The sequence below is a fragment of the Pantherophis guttatus genome, chromosome 2 (genome assembly GCF_059756535.1).
Source record: "Pantherophis guttatus breed Tessera chromosome 2, ASM5975653v1, whole genome shotgun sequence".
In the NCBI taxonomy this organism is placed as follows: domain Eukaryota; kingdom Metazoa; phylum Chordata; class Lepidosauria; order Squamata; family Colubridae; genus Pantherophis; species Pantherophis guttatus.
In genome coordinates, this window is record NC_142064.1 from 216,772,755 (window position 1) to 216,786,938 (window position 14,184).

The 14,184-nt window shown below is 33.9% G+C and overlaps 1 protein-coding gene across 14 annotated transcripts in view; it reads right to left on the minus strand.

The window, feature by feature from the left end:
* Positions 1–14,184, minus strand: part of IQSEC1 (IQ motif and Sec7 domain ArfGEF 1) — a 298,864-nt gene that overhangs the window by 119,790 nt on the left and 164,890 nt on the right. The window contains exon 1 of one of the 14 annotated variants that reach the window (XM_034437821.3): positions 11,566–11,828. The exons of the other annotated variants lie outside the window; for them this stretch is intronic. Coding sequence (XP_034293712.1) covers positions 11,566–11,633 — 68 coding nt within the window. The 5' untranslated portion in view covers positions 11,634–11,828. Of the gene's footprint in view, positions 1–11,565; positions 11,829–14,184 lie in introns of those variants that run through there. 14 annotated transcript variants of the gene reach the window in all.

Consider the following 14,184-nt stretch of genomic DNA (forward strand, 5'->3'; position numbering starts at 1 on the left):
TCTTCTTAGGCTTAGATCTCTGAATGGAAATGGCATGTATGTAAAATCATTCTTTACAAATCAAACTGCACACTATACAGTGAAAAGAATTGCATTTCTTCTAAGAGTAAAAACAATGTAGAATTTCTTTGTTGTGGATCAAAAGACTATTATACTATAACAACTTTCCAGCAGGAAAGTCTTGCCAACAAGATTCATTAAGATAAAAATTCCTGAGTCAAACGTCTATTGCTGTCAGAGAGGTCTCTGCAAGAGTGTCCTGTAATTTATTTAAAGAGTATCGTCACTGTAATGTTATTTTTAAATGTGTAGGGTTTCTCGTCTCCTCCTTTATTGATTTATTTGGTCGATTTATATAGGCACTCAACTCACATATGTGACTTAAGTGATGTATGAAGTTAAAAGCATAAAAATAATATAACAAAATATCCAAAAACATAACAAAATCTATTAAAACATTTAAAAACAATAACCATTAAAAAAAGTCATGTAATCTATGAGGCATACAAACATTACTGATTCTCCTGGCCAGGTGGCAAATCCATTGTTTTGAGGTTTTTCCAGAAGACCAGCAAGTTTAGAACCACTCTGACTTCAGGGGTAATAAAAGAGTGAATGCTGTGACAGAAAGTTTCTCCTAAAGCCAATCAGATGACATTCCTTTGTAGACTGGACCCACAGCATGTCCTTATTGCTGGATGTGGTGGGATGGGGAGATGTGATTGGGGAGAGGCAGTACTTCAAATAATCCAGTTCAATTATATATATGGCTTCACAGGTCATTATCAGCATCTTGAAGTGAGCCTGGAAACAATGTACGAAACAAGTTTACGGAACAGAAGTGTAATGTATGCTGATCTAGGTGCATGCATAACTGCCCATTGCCACATTTTGTATCAACTGAAACTTCCATATACTCTATGAAAACTGCATTACAGTAATTCAAGTGGGAGGTGACCAGGGCATGGATGACTGAGTTTAGGGTCTCCTGGGCACAACAGGCACACAACCCAAAGTTCTGCAAAGGCTCTGTTAACCACAACTGTCACTTGCTCATCAATCAGAAGTTATAAATCCAGATTATGCACCAGGTCTGGGGCAGTGCCACCTCATCCAAAGCTAAAGACAGTAAATGTTCAGATCCTGGCAGATCCCAAACCCAAAGCCATTGAGTCTTGCAACATTGAGCTGAAGCCTGGTATTCCCCATCCAAATTCACAGCCTCCAAGCACTAAGTCAGGATGTCACAACTTTGCTTATTTCATCAAGAATAGGGATATATATCTATGGATGACCTCACTCAGTGGCTTCATATAGATATTAAGCAGGAACAGAGAAAGAATCAAATCCTCTGGCACCTCATAAACTTTGGTTCAAGGATATATACCATATATTAATGTTATCAAAGGCCACCATAAAGTCAGATATTCCCAGAGAGTTCCATAGAAAGTTTATAGCGCAAGTAATCTCTAGTTTACTTCTTCTAAGAAGTTATCCTCCTCAAGTTAATGTTTTCTAACAATATGCAGAATCAGAATTAATAACTGAATTCTTCAGAAGTTCTAGATACTTTAGAACCTTAGTATTTATATCTTGACTTTTAGATTCCCAGCTAAATTTTAACAACTAGTCGAAGGTCACCTAGGTGGCTTTGTGCTTAAAATGGAGCTAGAATTCACAGTCTCCTGGTTTCTAGACTGATGCCTTAACCACTACACTGATGTGGCTCTCATCTTATTCTAATGTCTTCCTATTACTATAAGTTTACATCTATTTCTACTAATCTATTCATTTCTCTATGTTCTATGTCTGTGTTTCTATTCCCATGTTTTTAGCATAATGCTTTCTTATATTAACTATTTCTTAGCTCTCTAACTCTTTCCTTTTCCCCCAGGTCTTCAGCTCTTGTAGTCAGTCTCAGTCCATTTGCTTCTTTTAGAGATATAATTTTTATTAAGGATTTTGATTACAACAGTAATACAAACTAAAGAAAAAGGAATATAAAGAAAAAGTGCCAGAAAAAAGAAAGAATATAATGAAGAAAAAGAAATATATAGTATATATATATAGTATATTCCAATCTTCATCATAAGTATATTATACTCATATACAGTATATTCATCATAAGTATAGACAAATTTAGTAACTTAACTAATTTTTCTCAATGAAACATATGCAATAAGGTATAGGTATTAAAGCACTTAATAATACATTTGTTATACTCTGAAGCTAGAAAAAGCTTAACAAAAAGAGAAAATTTGATTTTTATTTTGTAATTGAAAATATCATTTGTTTTCTTCTACACATATCTTTATTTAATTTCTTTACATTTTTAAAAAATATATGAGATAGCTTATATCCCAAAGATGAAAGTCCTGGTGGGATGCTTTAATATGGGGCAACAAATCACTTCAGGATAGCCATGATATTCACATTTAAAACCTAGGATACAATTACTATAAAGGGTATTTTGCTGAGGCCCCAAGCTGCTTAGGAATGACACTGAGCAGGGTAGGGCTTGGCTAGGAGATCACAAGAAAATTGCAGGATAATAGACCAGACTGGAAAATGATGTAAAAGCTACATCTATGCTTTTAAATAAATATGTACGACATCAAAATGTAAAGTCTGTGAGTTACACAATCAGTAACCTATTCACTATACATTGCTGAATAGCAGTGTAATTATGTTTCTTGGAAACACTCATGCCTGAATTTTGGCAGATCTCGAAATAGAAGGGATTTTTGCAACTTCAAAGGTGAATATTATCAATTTTCTCATAGAAATGCTTATAGACATGAGACAGAAAGGTCAAGGAAAAGAGAAAATTGTCAGTACTACTTGTACAGTCTCTAAAACCTATGATAGAACAAATAAGATAAATTAAAGTCAGAAAGAATGCCAAACGAGACTCAGAGTAAGGACTTTTCTCAACATATGCTTAACTAATGCTTGTATTTTATATACCAGAGCTACAAGTAGTCTTACATATGATGTTTAATAATTTCAAACAATATACCACTGGAAATTAGGAAATAAATACTGAATCATTAATTTTTCATGTGCCCTGAGATATTTTTATGTATTTTTTCCTACACAAAACTGTTTTTCCTTTCTTAAAACTAGTTATAGTGTGTATTTGTCATAACAAGATGTTCACATAGCAATTTCCCCTTTATTTCTCTTTATTCTCCCTGTATTATTTATAAATGTTACTTTTTTAAAGCACGTAAGTATTACTTTGCAAGAATCATTCTCTTAAAATACTGAGACTCTAAGATTAGAAAAGAAAACCTACAAATTAAAATGCTTTTTCCAAAAGGCAACTGGATTTTCTTTCTTTCAAGGAAGTCCATTTACCTTTTGGAAAAAGCACTTTTGGGACAACAATGACCTAGATCCGTGATGGTGAACCTATGGCACACGTGCCGCAGGGGGCACAGAGAACCATATTTGTGGGCACGTAAGCATTGCCATAGCTGAGATCCAGCATGCATGTGCATGCTGGCCAGCTGATTTTCGGGCCTTCCGGTCCCACCGGAAGTTGGGAAACAGGCTGTTTTCGTCCTCTGGGGGCCTCCAGGTGGGTGGGGGAGGTCGTTTTCGCCCTCCCCAGGCTCCTAGAAAGGCTCTGGAGCCTGGGGAGGACAAAAAACGGGCCTACCAGGCGCACCGGTAACCTTTTTGCCATTGTGTGCCAAAAGTGGGAGCAGGGGGGTTCACGTGTGCATGCCCAGGAGGCGGGGCACTGAATTATGGGTGTGGGCACAGGCACGCATGACACCCCCCCCATGCTCCCTATGCTTTTGGCACGCGACGGCAAAAAGATTAGCCATCACTGACCTAGATGATTGAGAATCTCCATAGTCACCACAAATTAAAAGCTAAACGTCCTATTCAGAACCTTTAAAGAGGTCAACTATAGGAAAAGTTCACCTTCATTTTAGGCACATGGCTGAGTTTGTCTTGGCTTGGAAGTTAGGCAGGGTCAGGTTTTGTTACCTGGGAAAACTAGGTGAAATTTGGAAGTCAAAAGACTGGTAAGAAGGTAATTAGCAAATAGCTTCTTTGCTGTTGCCCCAAAAACCCCTACATGGTTGTCTCTATGTGCTTGCCTGGAATGGAATGTGACCTGGAGAAATATTTATTCATTTTACTGAGCATTTGTCTCTGGTACACAAGGATAAATATACAGCCTAAAATAACACTGATAAAATATGGTTGTCTTTATTTTCAATTAATATTGCTTCTAAAATTAATTTAGGAGATTACTTTTAATTAGCTTCCAGAGTTAAGCACTTTGGGAATTATTCAGGCTTCTTGGAAAATAGTACTTTAATAAAAAATGAAATGAAATGAAATACAGACGGGGAAAAATAACTTGTTGAGACTTGTTCAGCTTATCCTTTAACTTAAAAATAGCTAATAAAATGAATAAGGGTACTAGAGAAAAGGTTCTGTCCTTGAGTAGCTTAATATAGCTTGCATGAAGAAAACTCTGTAATCAGATACTGCATAATGAATATTTAAAATCAAACTGCCTAGAGGCAGATCACAACACTGCTTCAGCAGGATTAAATTTCAATTTCACCCAATTCCTAAGCATCCTTTCATTTCGATGGAGGTTTCTTTTAAAGATGCTTCTTACTGATAGCACTATAGAACATGTCAGAAATCTAAACGCATTGTATTGTTTTACAATAGTACTTTTTTTTTAATGCATAGTGCATTGGAGTAGTACAAATATCTGAATTAACACTAAGCGCTTTTTGTATAAACTGGGTTTTTACCAAATATAATTAGTATTATATTAAATAATTCAGCTGTAATGACCTTAAATCATTAATGTTAAACTTATTACGGGAATACAAGCATAACTGTAATTCCCATTAAAACATGGAAAGTCTAAAGTTGGCACGATACAAAATATACTCTTAACTCTTTTTAGTAAATGTTATAAATAGAATAATAAGGTTGACTTTCATTCAATTTAGCTGATTTTCCATAATGTTATATAACACTAGGCTTTGTGCTATGAATGCTTATTTATGAATATGGTCCTTCAAACACTCCAAGACTTTAAGGGAATTCTTACAATATTCTCTCATTTAGTTTCACATATACATGAAAATCTATCCAAATGGTATTCAGCAAGACTGAATTTATCCTAGTGAGAGTTTTAAGACTCATAAATATTTGACCACTGTAACAAATTGGCTTAACACTGGGAAAAATACATAATCATGGGGACTCATCTGGTAGATAGGTTATATGCAGATAGAGACCATCTGGGATTTGAACTTTTTACCTGACCCATGGCTGGACTGTGTTTGTTATCCAAATTGTTTTATTAGCAAGATCTGTGCTTCAAAGAAAGAGAAACCCATACTATAAAGAAAAGGAAAAAAAAAAAACCCTTAAGCTATCTTTGAGATTGTGTCATGTGTTTTGCTCATTTTCATTTTCAAGAGCTACACACAAATCAAAGTTTTATAAAATTAAGGTGAATTTACAAGGTTTTCCAAAAGCTGAAATGCATTGGTTTAAAATGCATGTTATCACAAAATTCCCTGATATATAATTCACTGGAAAAACAAGCATTATTTGTGCAAATCTTTGAATGTTCTAATAGCTTAAGGAAAATTATTTGTAATTATTAGGAAATAGCACAAATTGACTTAAGAACATTCTTAATGCTGTTTGAAATGGTAAGATGTGTCTTTTAAGAAAGATTGCGGTGATAAAACTGCTTTATTTTAAAAACTTATTTGTGTTAAAATAGCCATACATATATCATACATATGGCCCAAGAAATAATAAAATTAATAATATTTAAAGTCTACAATTATACCATATTGATATGTTGCCATATTAGTTTATATTAACGTTATAACTATCAGAGTAATATTCATAAGCATGGGTGTCTAGATATTGAAAAACTAATTTAGGTATGAAAATTACTTTGTATATTAAAGTACATGTACTAAAAAATAATAATATTTCAAGACCTCAGCACAAAACTAAAGTTTCTTAACAAAAGAGAATCTGGAGGTCTTTGGATAACATACAAAAGAAATTCTTTATACATTTATTCAACTAATTTTTTGTTTTAAACAGATAAATGTATTCTATAATATATACATTTAGAATGTCAGTGTGAATTTTGGGTTTGGGAATATAATTTGCTTCTCATACACTGCCTCCTAGTTCATTTCCATATCAAAGTATATACAGAGTACCTGAAAGAATTCATATTTTTTCATTAATTATAGAAACATGTTCTTTAAAAAATGTAGAGCATTTCTAAGATTGTTAATGGGATAAAAGCATCACAGAGTGACACCATGACAGAATAAAATAAATCATTTAAAAGTGCATCCGCATGTCAGAATTTTTAAAGGATTAGACCATACTATAATTAATTCAAAACTATTTTGATTGAATAATCCATGGTACATACATTTTCAGAAGATATAACGAAATACAAAATGAAGCATATTGAAACATTCCTATTAAGAATGCCAAGAGGGAAACACATTCTAAATTTTCAAAGTTTGTAAAAAACAAGAGAAGAAAAAGTATTTAAGGAAATAAAGATTATTATGCAATAAATTGAGAGATTTATTTCCCTATAGGCTGTTCAGTAGGAAAACTGAACTTTATGTATTTAAATTCTGTAAAAGATATATCTAGTAAAAATTTCAGTTTGCTTTGGAAGTAAGGCAAAAACAGAGGTTAGTATCACAAGTCCAAATACAAAAAATAACATACTGGAAACAATTATCTATTAAAACAGGACCATTATTTATTGTTAAAACATTCTGAATATACTTTTTTAGGTTTTAAGAAAGATCCTTGTCATGTTGCTATATAAAATCATAATAAACAAGGTACTTCCATACTTACCAACTATTTAAAAGCCAGTTTTCTTAAGAATGCCACTTCATCAAGATGCCTAACATATTACATCTGCATACATTCTCCTATTTTTGTTTGAATCACAGCAACTTCAGCAACATTAATTGTCAACAACACCAATAATACAGTATGTGCAGTTTAGTTTCATGAAGTAATTGCTGAAAATTATAACAGTCTTGTATCAGTATAAATACCGACCCTTGTAGTCTGGAAAATAGGACTAGAAGCAGTAAAGTAAGCAAAAGTTTCATACCATAAAGAACATCACCAAATAATGTGAAAATATCTCTTGTCTCAATGCTGCAACTGGTTTTACCAGTCTCTTGGTACTTTTGCTTCTACATTAAGAAACATTTTGTGAAACCACAGTGTAAATAAATTAATAAATTAAATAATTTAAATAAATAATTTGGTAACTTCACCAACTAGATTAGGTTTCTAACATCTAGGGTTACACAGTATAATGCCAGGTTCCGCTGCCTGAAAGTACAGATCTTCAGCATACTGAAAGCTGTTGGAATCCATTAAAAAGTCTGAGAAACCACATAGAATCCAGGAATAAAGTTGAGTTAAACGTAAATATGTTGGCACACCAAGCTGAGTTCAATTAGATTTGAACATGGTCAAAAATAAACAGTTCAAATATTATTGATGGCAATAAGACAGTTAAAATATGCTTCATGAGTCTATCAATGCTGGAACAAAAGGTTTTTTTGCTGCCTAAGAGAAAAATCAACATGGCAGCCTTCACCACTGTGCATTAAAGCAATTTGGTTGGTAACATTCATTATGGCTGACTGTTTCCTACCATATATGGTAACAGCAGATTAATTTAGGAGCACAGTGTGCTTTGTATCACAAATCAATTTCTTGCAGAAATTGAATATTCTGGCATCTGGTTCTAAGACCACCCCACAATAGGACATGAAAACACTGGACATTGTTTTAGTTTATCTCTGAGAGGGGAAAGCCTTTGTGAGGTTGTGGCCTCACTTTAAAAAAAAACATCTGTAAGGTTTGCAGGACAACAATAGAACTGTAAGTAAGTTGGCTGCTGGATAATATCTTAATTTCTTATATATTTTTTTTGTTTCTATTTGCATAGCATAGGGGAATCTGGGAAAGTTATTTTAGCTCCAAATGCCATTGGGCTGTTTTGTACTCCAGCTCCTTCTGTCACAAGTGCTAACCCTGCTTTCATTGACCTAGTTAAGCAGATCATATGAACACAATGTTCATGTTCAATGTTTTTGGTTTTGTATTTGATTATAAAAACAGAGGTATCCTAAAAATATATTTGACACATGCTAGATAGAAATGCAGAACTCAATATGGGATTATACCATTCCACTTTGTTAAAACTCAGCATAGTGGTATTGGTCAGTTTCTTTAATAAAAATTACCAGAGCCATTCCTCTTTCTCTTCCTCTCAATACTTCCAATAGGGATATACAAATTATGTATTCTGATTTATTTTTTAATAATATATAATTTGCAGAAACGTCTGCAAGAAAATAACGAAACTCAGAGACCACCAAGAACCTCACAGCTCAACCCTGAGCAACAAATATTCTCTTCTATCAGTAAAATTTGAAGCCAATACTATTTAGAAAGATGCTAATATATTGTTTGCAACAGAAATGAAGCACAATAATTGAAAGACGGCTCATTGAAACAAGATGGGAAAAGTCTGTACATGATGAAAGTACCATGACATCTCACAATGAAAGAACAATGTTTTACTTTTTCCAGATGTGTGAAGCTTTGAAAGCAAACCATCAAATCTTTTCTTTCATTCCTTGAAAATTGAACTTTAAGATGCAAGCATAAAGTTATGCATTACTCTCTTGTAAACCCAGCAATTTATTCCCTGTGGGTAGTGAATATGTTGACTAAGAACGTTCCAGTCTATTTTTCCAACCACTAAACCAAATTTGGGAACAAACTACTTCAGGCTTTACTATTAAAAACATTGGTAATGTAATATCTAATTGATTTTATCCCTTTCCTGGCAGTGTTTACTAGTGTTTTTGTACTGGCATGATTCTGTAGATCTGAAATGCTAGCACCACAAGGACATACAACAGAAATTCTGTGGAGAATTTTATTTTTTAAATTTGAAGCATTTAATGCAGTCCTGGGTATCATTTATACACAACACATATTGTTTTCTGCATAACAGCAATCTTAAAAATCAAAACTCTAAGGATGAAATACATATCTCTGGATACTAAATCCATTCCATTTGAAAATCAACTAGTTCTTTGGACATTTTAAAGAGCTCAGGCAGACACACAGAGACTTTATCACTAGCTACTCTAATGTAAGAAAATAATTTAAGACAATAATTTGATTATTTTACTGCAATAAGTGAAAGGGATTTTTGAAGACATTCTCCTTATCAGTGAAATGAAAAATGAAATGTCAGTTGGCAAGCATGTGATAGGTAAACAAAAGGACTGACTGAAATTTATTAAATACATGGATGAATTATTTTGAACAGAATCTGGTGCTTCCTAAGAAACATGAAGAGCTCCAATATAGTTGAAAGAATCAGTAGGATGGAGTCAGTTAAATGAAGCAAGGAAAGCCTACAAGGAAAGGAGACGGAATAGTATGGCTAGGCAAACAAGTGTATCATTATTTTAGTTTAATTTAAATAATCTAAAATAATTCTGCTCTACTATGAACACTACATTTCAGATGACAAAAATGGATTCTCTTACATACAAGACATGAAGGGATTTCATTTGTACAATTGTATAGTTTTTCCTGTAATTGATAATGCTTCTACTTAATGAAAGTTTGGGTCCATCGAGACAGAAAAAGCATTGTTGAAAATGAAAGTGGCTGCAGCAATGGACAGTTAATTATCAAGTTGTAACCTTTTCTGAAATATGATAATCTGGAAATTATGACCTGACATGATTTAAATACTCAACATGTTTAAAACTCTTGACCTGAACTCAGAGAGAAAGGGATGTCTACCTCTAGTACTAAACTGACTATACTAGTTAATTTCTGGGATAATTTGTTTTGATTAGATCTAAAAACAAAATTTCAACGTTTTTTGATGGGAAGGAAGGGAGGGAGGGAAATGGGAGGGAAGGAAAAGGGACACCAATGTGGAAACATCTTACCCCAAGGCTGGGTATTATGGATGAGTAGTTCAGGGCTCCAGTAGGCTGAGATTTATGAAAGTGGCAAGAAGAAAGGGAGTTAGATATCATGTGCAGCCTATTGGTAGTCTATCTGTGGTTTTATCTTATATTTTCTTTTAGAAAAGTAGACAGCTGCTTTAAGGGTCTGTAATTCTTATCACATAGGGGAATTCTGAATACATTTCTCTAAGCAAAAGCTAATTTCAGTGCTGCTTCACAGTAGGTACATAACTTCTAACTAACATTTCACACTAACACTTTATTCCAAACATTTAAAGATCTGTATCAAGATTATTACTTTGGAATGCAATAATAGGGGCAAAGCTGAAACATGACCATACTTGAAAACACGGTAAATCTAAATTTAGTCCCAATGTTTATATTTCTTTTCTGTAGCAAAGATAGAAATAGTTATTTGTCAGCTATATAAACAAATACCAATCCTCTTTAAATCTGCAGTGCTTTTACTTACTTGTATATGACTCACTGCTTCCGCCTTGCTGCTTATTTTTTGTGCATATATTTAAGAGTATATATTTTTATGTCCTGAAGGTCAGAGTTAATATTTTTAATAAGATAATGGAAACTATTTCACTATTCCATAGTCACTCCAGTAGTGCCCCTAATCTTGACCCAAACTATTCTTTACATTTATGGAAAGCCCAAGCAATCAATCCTACTTTATATAATAAGTAATCCTTTGCCCTTTGGCCCCCTTGGGATCTATAGCTACAACAGATTTTCCCCCCTCTAGGATTGAAAGTGAAATCTTAAAGCCTCTTACGTGTTTAAACAAATGTGAAATAAATGTCATGCAAATAACCAGGCTAGACTATTTCTTTACCACAGTTAATAATTACAGTGTGAAATATAGTGATTACTTAGACCACGTATTTCCTTGAGAGTGTTGGCTACAAAGATCCCATGCAAAATATACACCACAGTTTAAAAGAAATCATAGCATGAAATAAATAAGGAAGAAACTCCGTAAACCAGTTCAAGTATTTGCTTAATGGTGTCCTTCCTCACTTCAGCTTCTTTCAAAGTTACAGGATCAGAGCTTAGAAAAACATTCAATGTAACAAACTGGTCAGAAGAATGAGGAAAGGATCAGTACAGCCTGCTGTACTGAAAAGGATAGGCTTTTTAAAAAACATATAGAACATCAAGTAAGATTCTGACAATACTACCCAGAGGAATAGATTAAGTTACTCCTATGGTTTTACTTATATCCTACAAAGTTCACTTGCAGTGCCTGTAAACAAAAGCAATGGTGGAATATACGTCACATATACTGTAAGTGCTATCCATACAAAAGAATTAAACTTTTAGGGCTAAAACACAGTTTGACCCCCAGCATAACTGAAGGAAAATAATAATACTCTTCTTCAATCAGCATTTGCTGTATTGTACCAAATGCCAACTGAATGGAACATTTCCCTAGACAAACGGACTAGCTGGACGGGCTGTAAATTTCAAACAGTACCTGATTGTCCTGACTGAAATGCAGTATTTCCACATTAGATTCCACATTGCACTGCCATCTCCCGTCATGACCACCTCAGAAGTGTTGCAAAAAGCACACTTGTTCTGAAGAACCTAATAAAGTAGCACATTTAGCAGTTGCAGAGCAAAAGTTAGCCAAGTTTCAGGAGACAGTCAAGCTCTGATTCATGATCTCACAATGATTCCCTAATGTCTGCTGGCTTAAACTCTGCAACTCACAGAGGGAAGCCAGTTTTCCCATCTGAGATCTCAAATTACTGCCTTCTTCAGTATTTACATTATTCACTAACTAGGAAATCCAGCTCTGTTTGGAAAGTAACAAATCCTTGGTACAGATGACTAAGGAAGTAACTTATTGGTTATTTATTTCTTTGGTTCCAGAACATTATTTGCTAGAACCACAGTTGTTTTAGGAATAGGAAACACAATTAATTCCTGTGAAGGCAATAGTGTAAACACTCCAACACTTTTGCCTAATGTAACGAAATTCTGTGCCAGAAAAAGTATGAGTAATATTCCAATGCTGGATATGAACACATATTACAGGAATGACTATCTACACTCCCAATACTATATAACATAACATTCAGAAAGGGCAGTCTGTTATTGAAATGCTACTCAAAAGATAAGTTTAAAAGGGGGGGTGGGAAGAGAGACAAACTGGAGATAAACCTTGTATGGTAATTCAATCTTTAGATTTATTTTATCAATCCACACTTTAAGCATTATTGCATACTTATTATGCATCAATAGTATATGTGATGTATATGTTACATTATAGTATATATAGTATATGTAAAGTATATGTAACATTTGCTTTACTACTGAATAGTCATTCTTTCAAGAACCATTTTGCTTGTGCCATCATTATATACACTTAGAAATCTAATAAAAGAGAGCCTTCTTTTCTTGCTGCCTGTGGATTTCATGGAACAATTTTCATGCAAAGAGAAATAGAAAACTCATCCAGATTCTTATGGATTGTAGGAACAAAGATACGTATTTGTAATACTGTGGTATTGAGAAACAAAGAGCCAAATTCAAGCCATTTTCTGAACAAGAATGCCTTTATATTATAATCCTTGTTTTGTTTTTCTGAGAAACAAAGCTTTATACTTGGAGGAAGGCCAGAGCTTTCTGTGAATATTGTGAAGTTTTTTTATCCTATTACAACTTGTCATGTAAATTAGTTTGTAAAGAGAACAATCATATCAATCATATGCATGAAAATAAGATCATTTTCAGGATTCTAGATAATTATTTTATAAATTCTGATACATATATCTGTATTCAATAATGTGAACATTTTGAATTTTTGATTTTACAATTTGAAGTTATAGAGTCTATAATGGCAAACTTCAGGCTTTCTATTGCACAGCATATCTCAAATGTAATTCTTTTCTATCCTAGATATTCAAAGAGTTTCCTACTCCATTCATTCTCTACTACTCCTATATTTGGCTAATGTAAGTCTCATAAAAGAGGAGCAGCAGGTACATATGTAAGATAGCTGACAACTGCACATTTTTGGTTCCTACCCCTCCATTATATTGATTGTACATCCCTCTTTTCTTCAAGTTGTTTGAAGTACTGAAAAATTCAAAACTTTACTCATTGCGTTATGACAATTTTGTTGATCCTAATAAAGTTACTGTTCTATTTTTTTTTTCTCATGCATACAAAAATAAACATAAACTATGTATTTTGTCAGCCATCTTTCATTTTCTTTCCCGGAATAATTTACAGTTCATATATAGGAAAAGTTGATAAGTAGAGTATTATTATTGTGTGATGAGAGTAACAAGCTGACAGTTACAAAGAGTAACTTTGACAATGGAACAACAAACCAAAGATATATTTTCTTTATGTTTTGATTAAAACATGTTTTAGTTCTAAAATCTAAAAGGTTTTCACTGACCAAGGCATGAGCCAATGTGAGTAGGGCTTGAAAAATGAGTGCAATTAACATACAAGATGAACCCCCTTAGCTATTACTGCCATCTGTTCTTTGAGCAGGAACTATAAGTCCAGGTGGATCACAATGTTTGTCAATTCAGAGTCAAGGCTAGCTCTGCATGGATGGATATTTCTTGATGGGGAGGGCCTTAAAATCCAGGCCAGGACTGACCTGAAACCTGATTTTCCACATCCAAACTCCTTCAGCTTCCAGGCACTAGGAGAGAACCTTGATGACATCACTTCGGTGACCTGGGATAAAGATGTATGATTGAATATCATCAGTGTACTGTTAATTGTTGATGAATGATCTCACCCAACAGCTCCATGGACCTGGGGGATGGTAGATTTCTGAGGAACCTCAGAAAGTAGGGGTCTTAATTTCTTCCCCTTGATCAATTCTGTCTGGAACCAGACTGAAACAAAGGAGAACAATTACTGAAGCATCTGCATCCCCCACATCTAATCCCCTATGCTGAACAATACCATTACTGATGATCCTGAAAGCTGCTGAGTCCATAATGGATGGTCTATCATCATTCTGAGCCTATCAAAGGTCTTCAGTACATGTGATAAATGACATCTCAGAATTATAACCAGTCTGGAATACCAATTGAAAAGGACCTAGAGACAATCTGCCTCC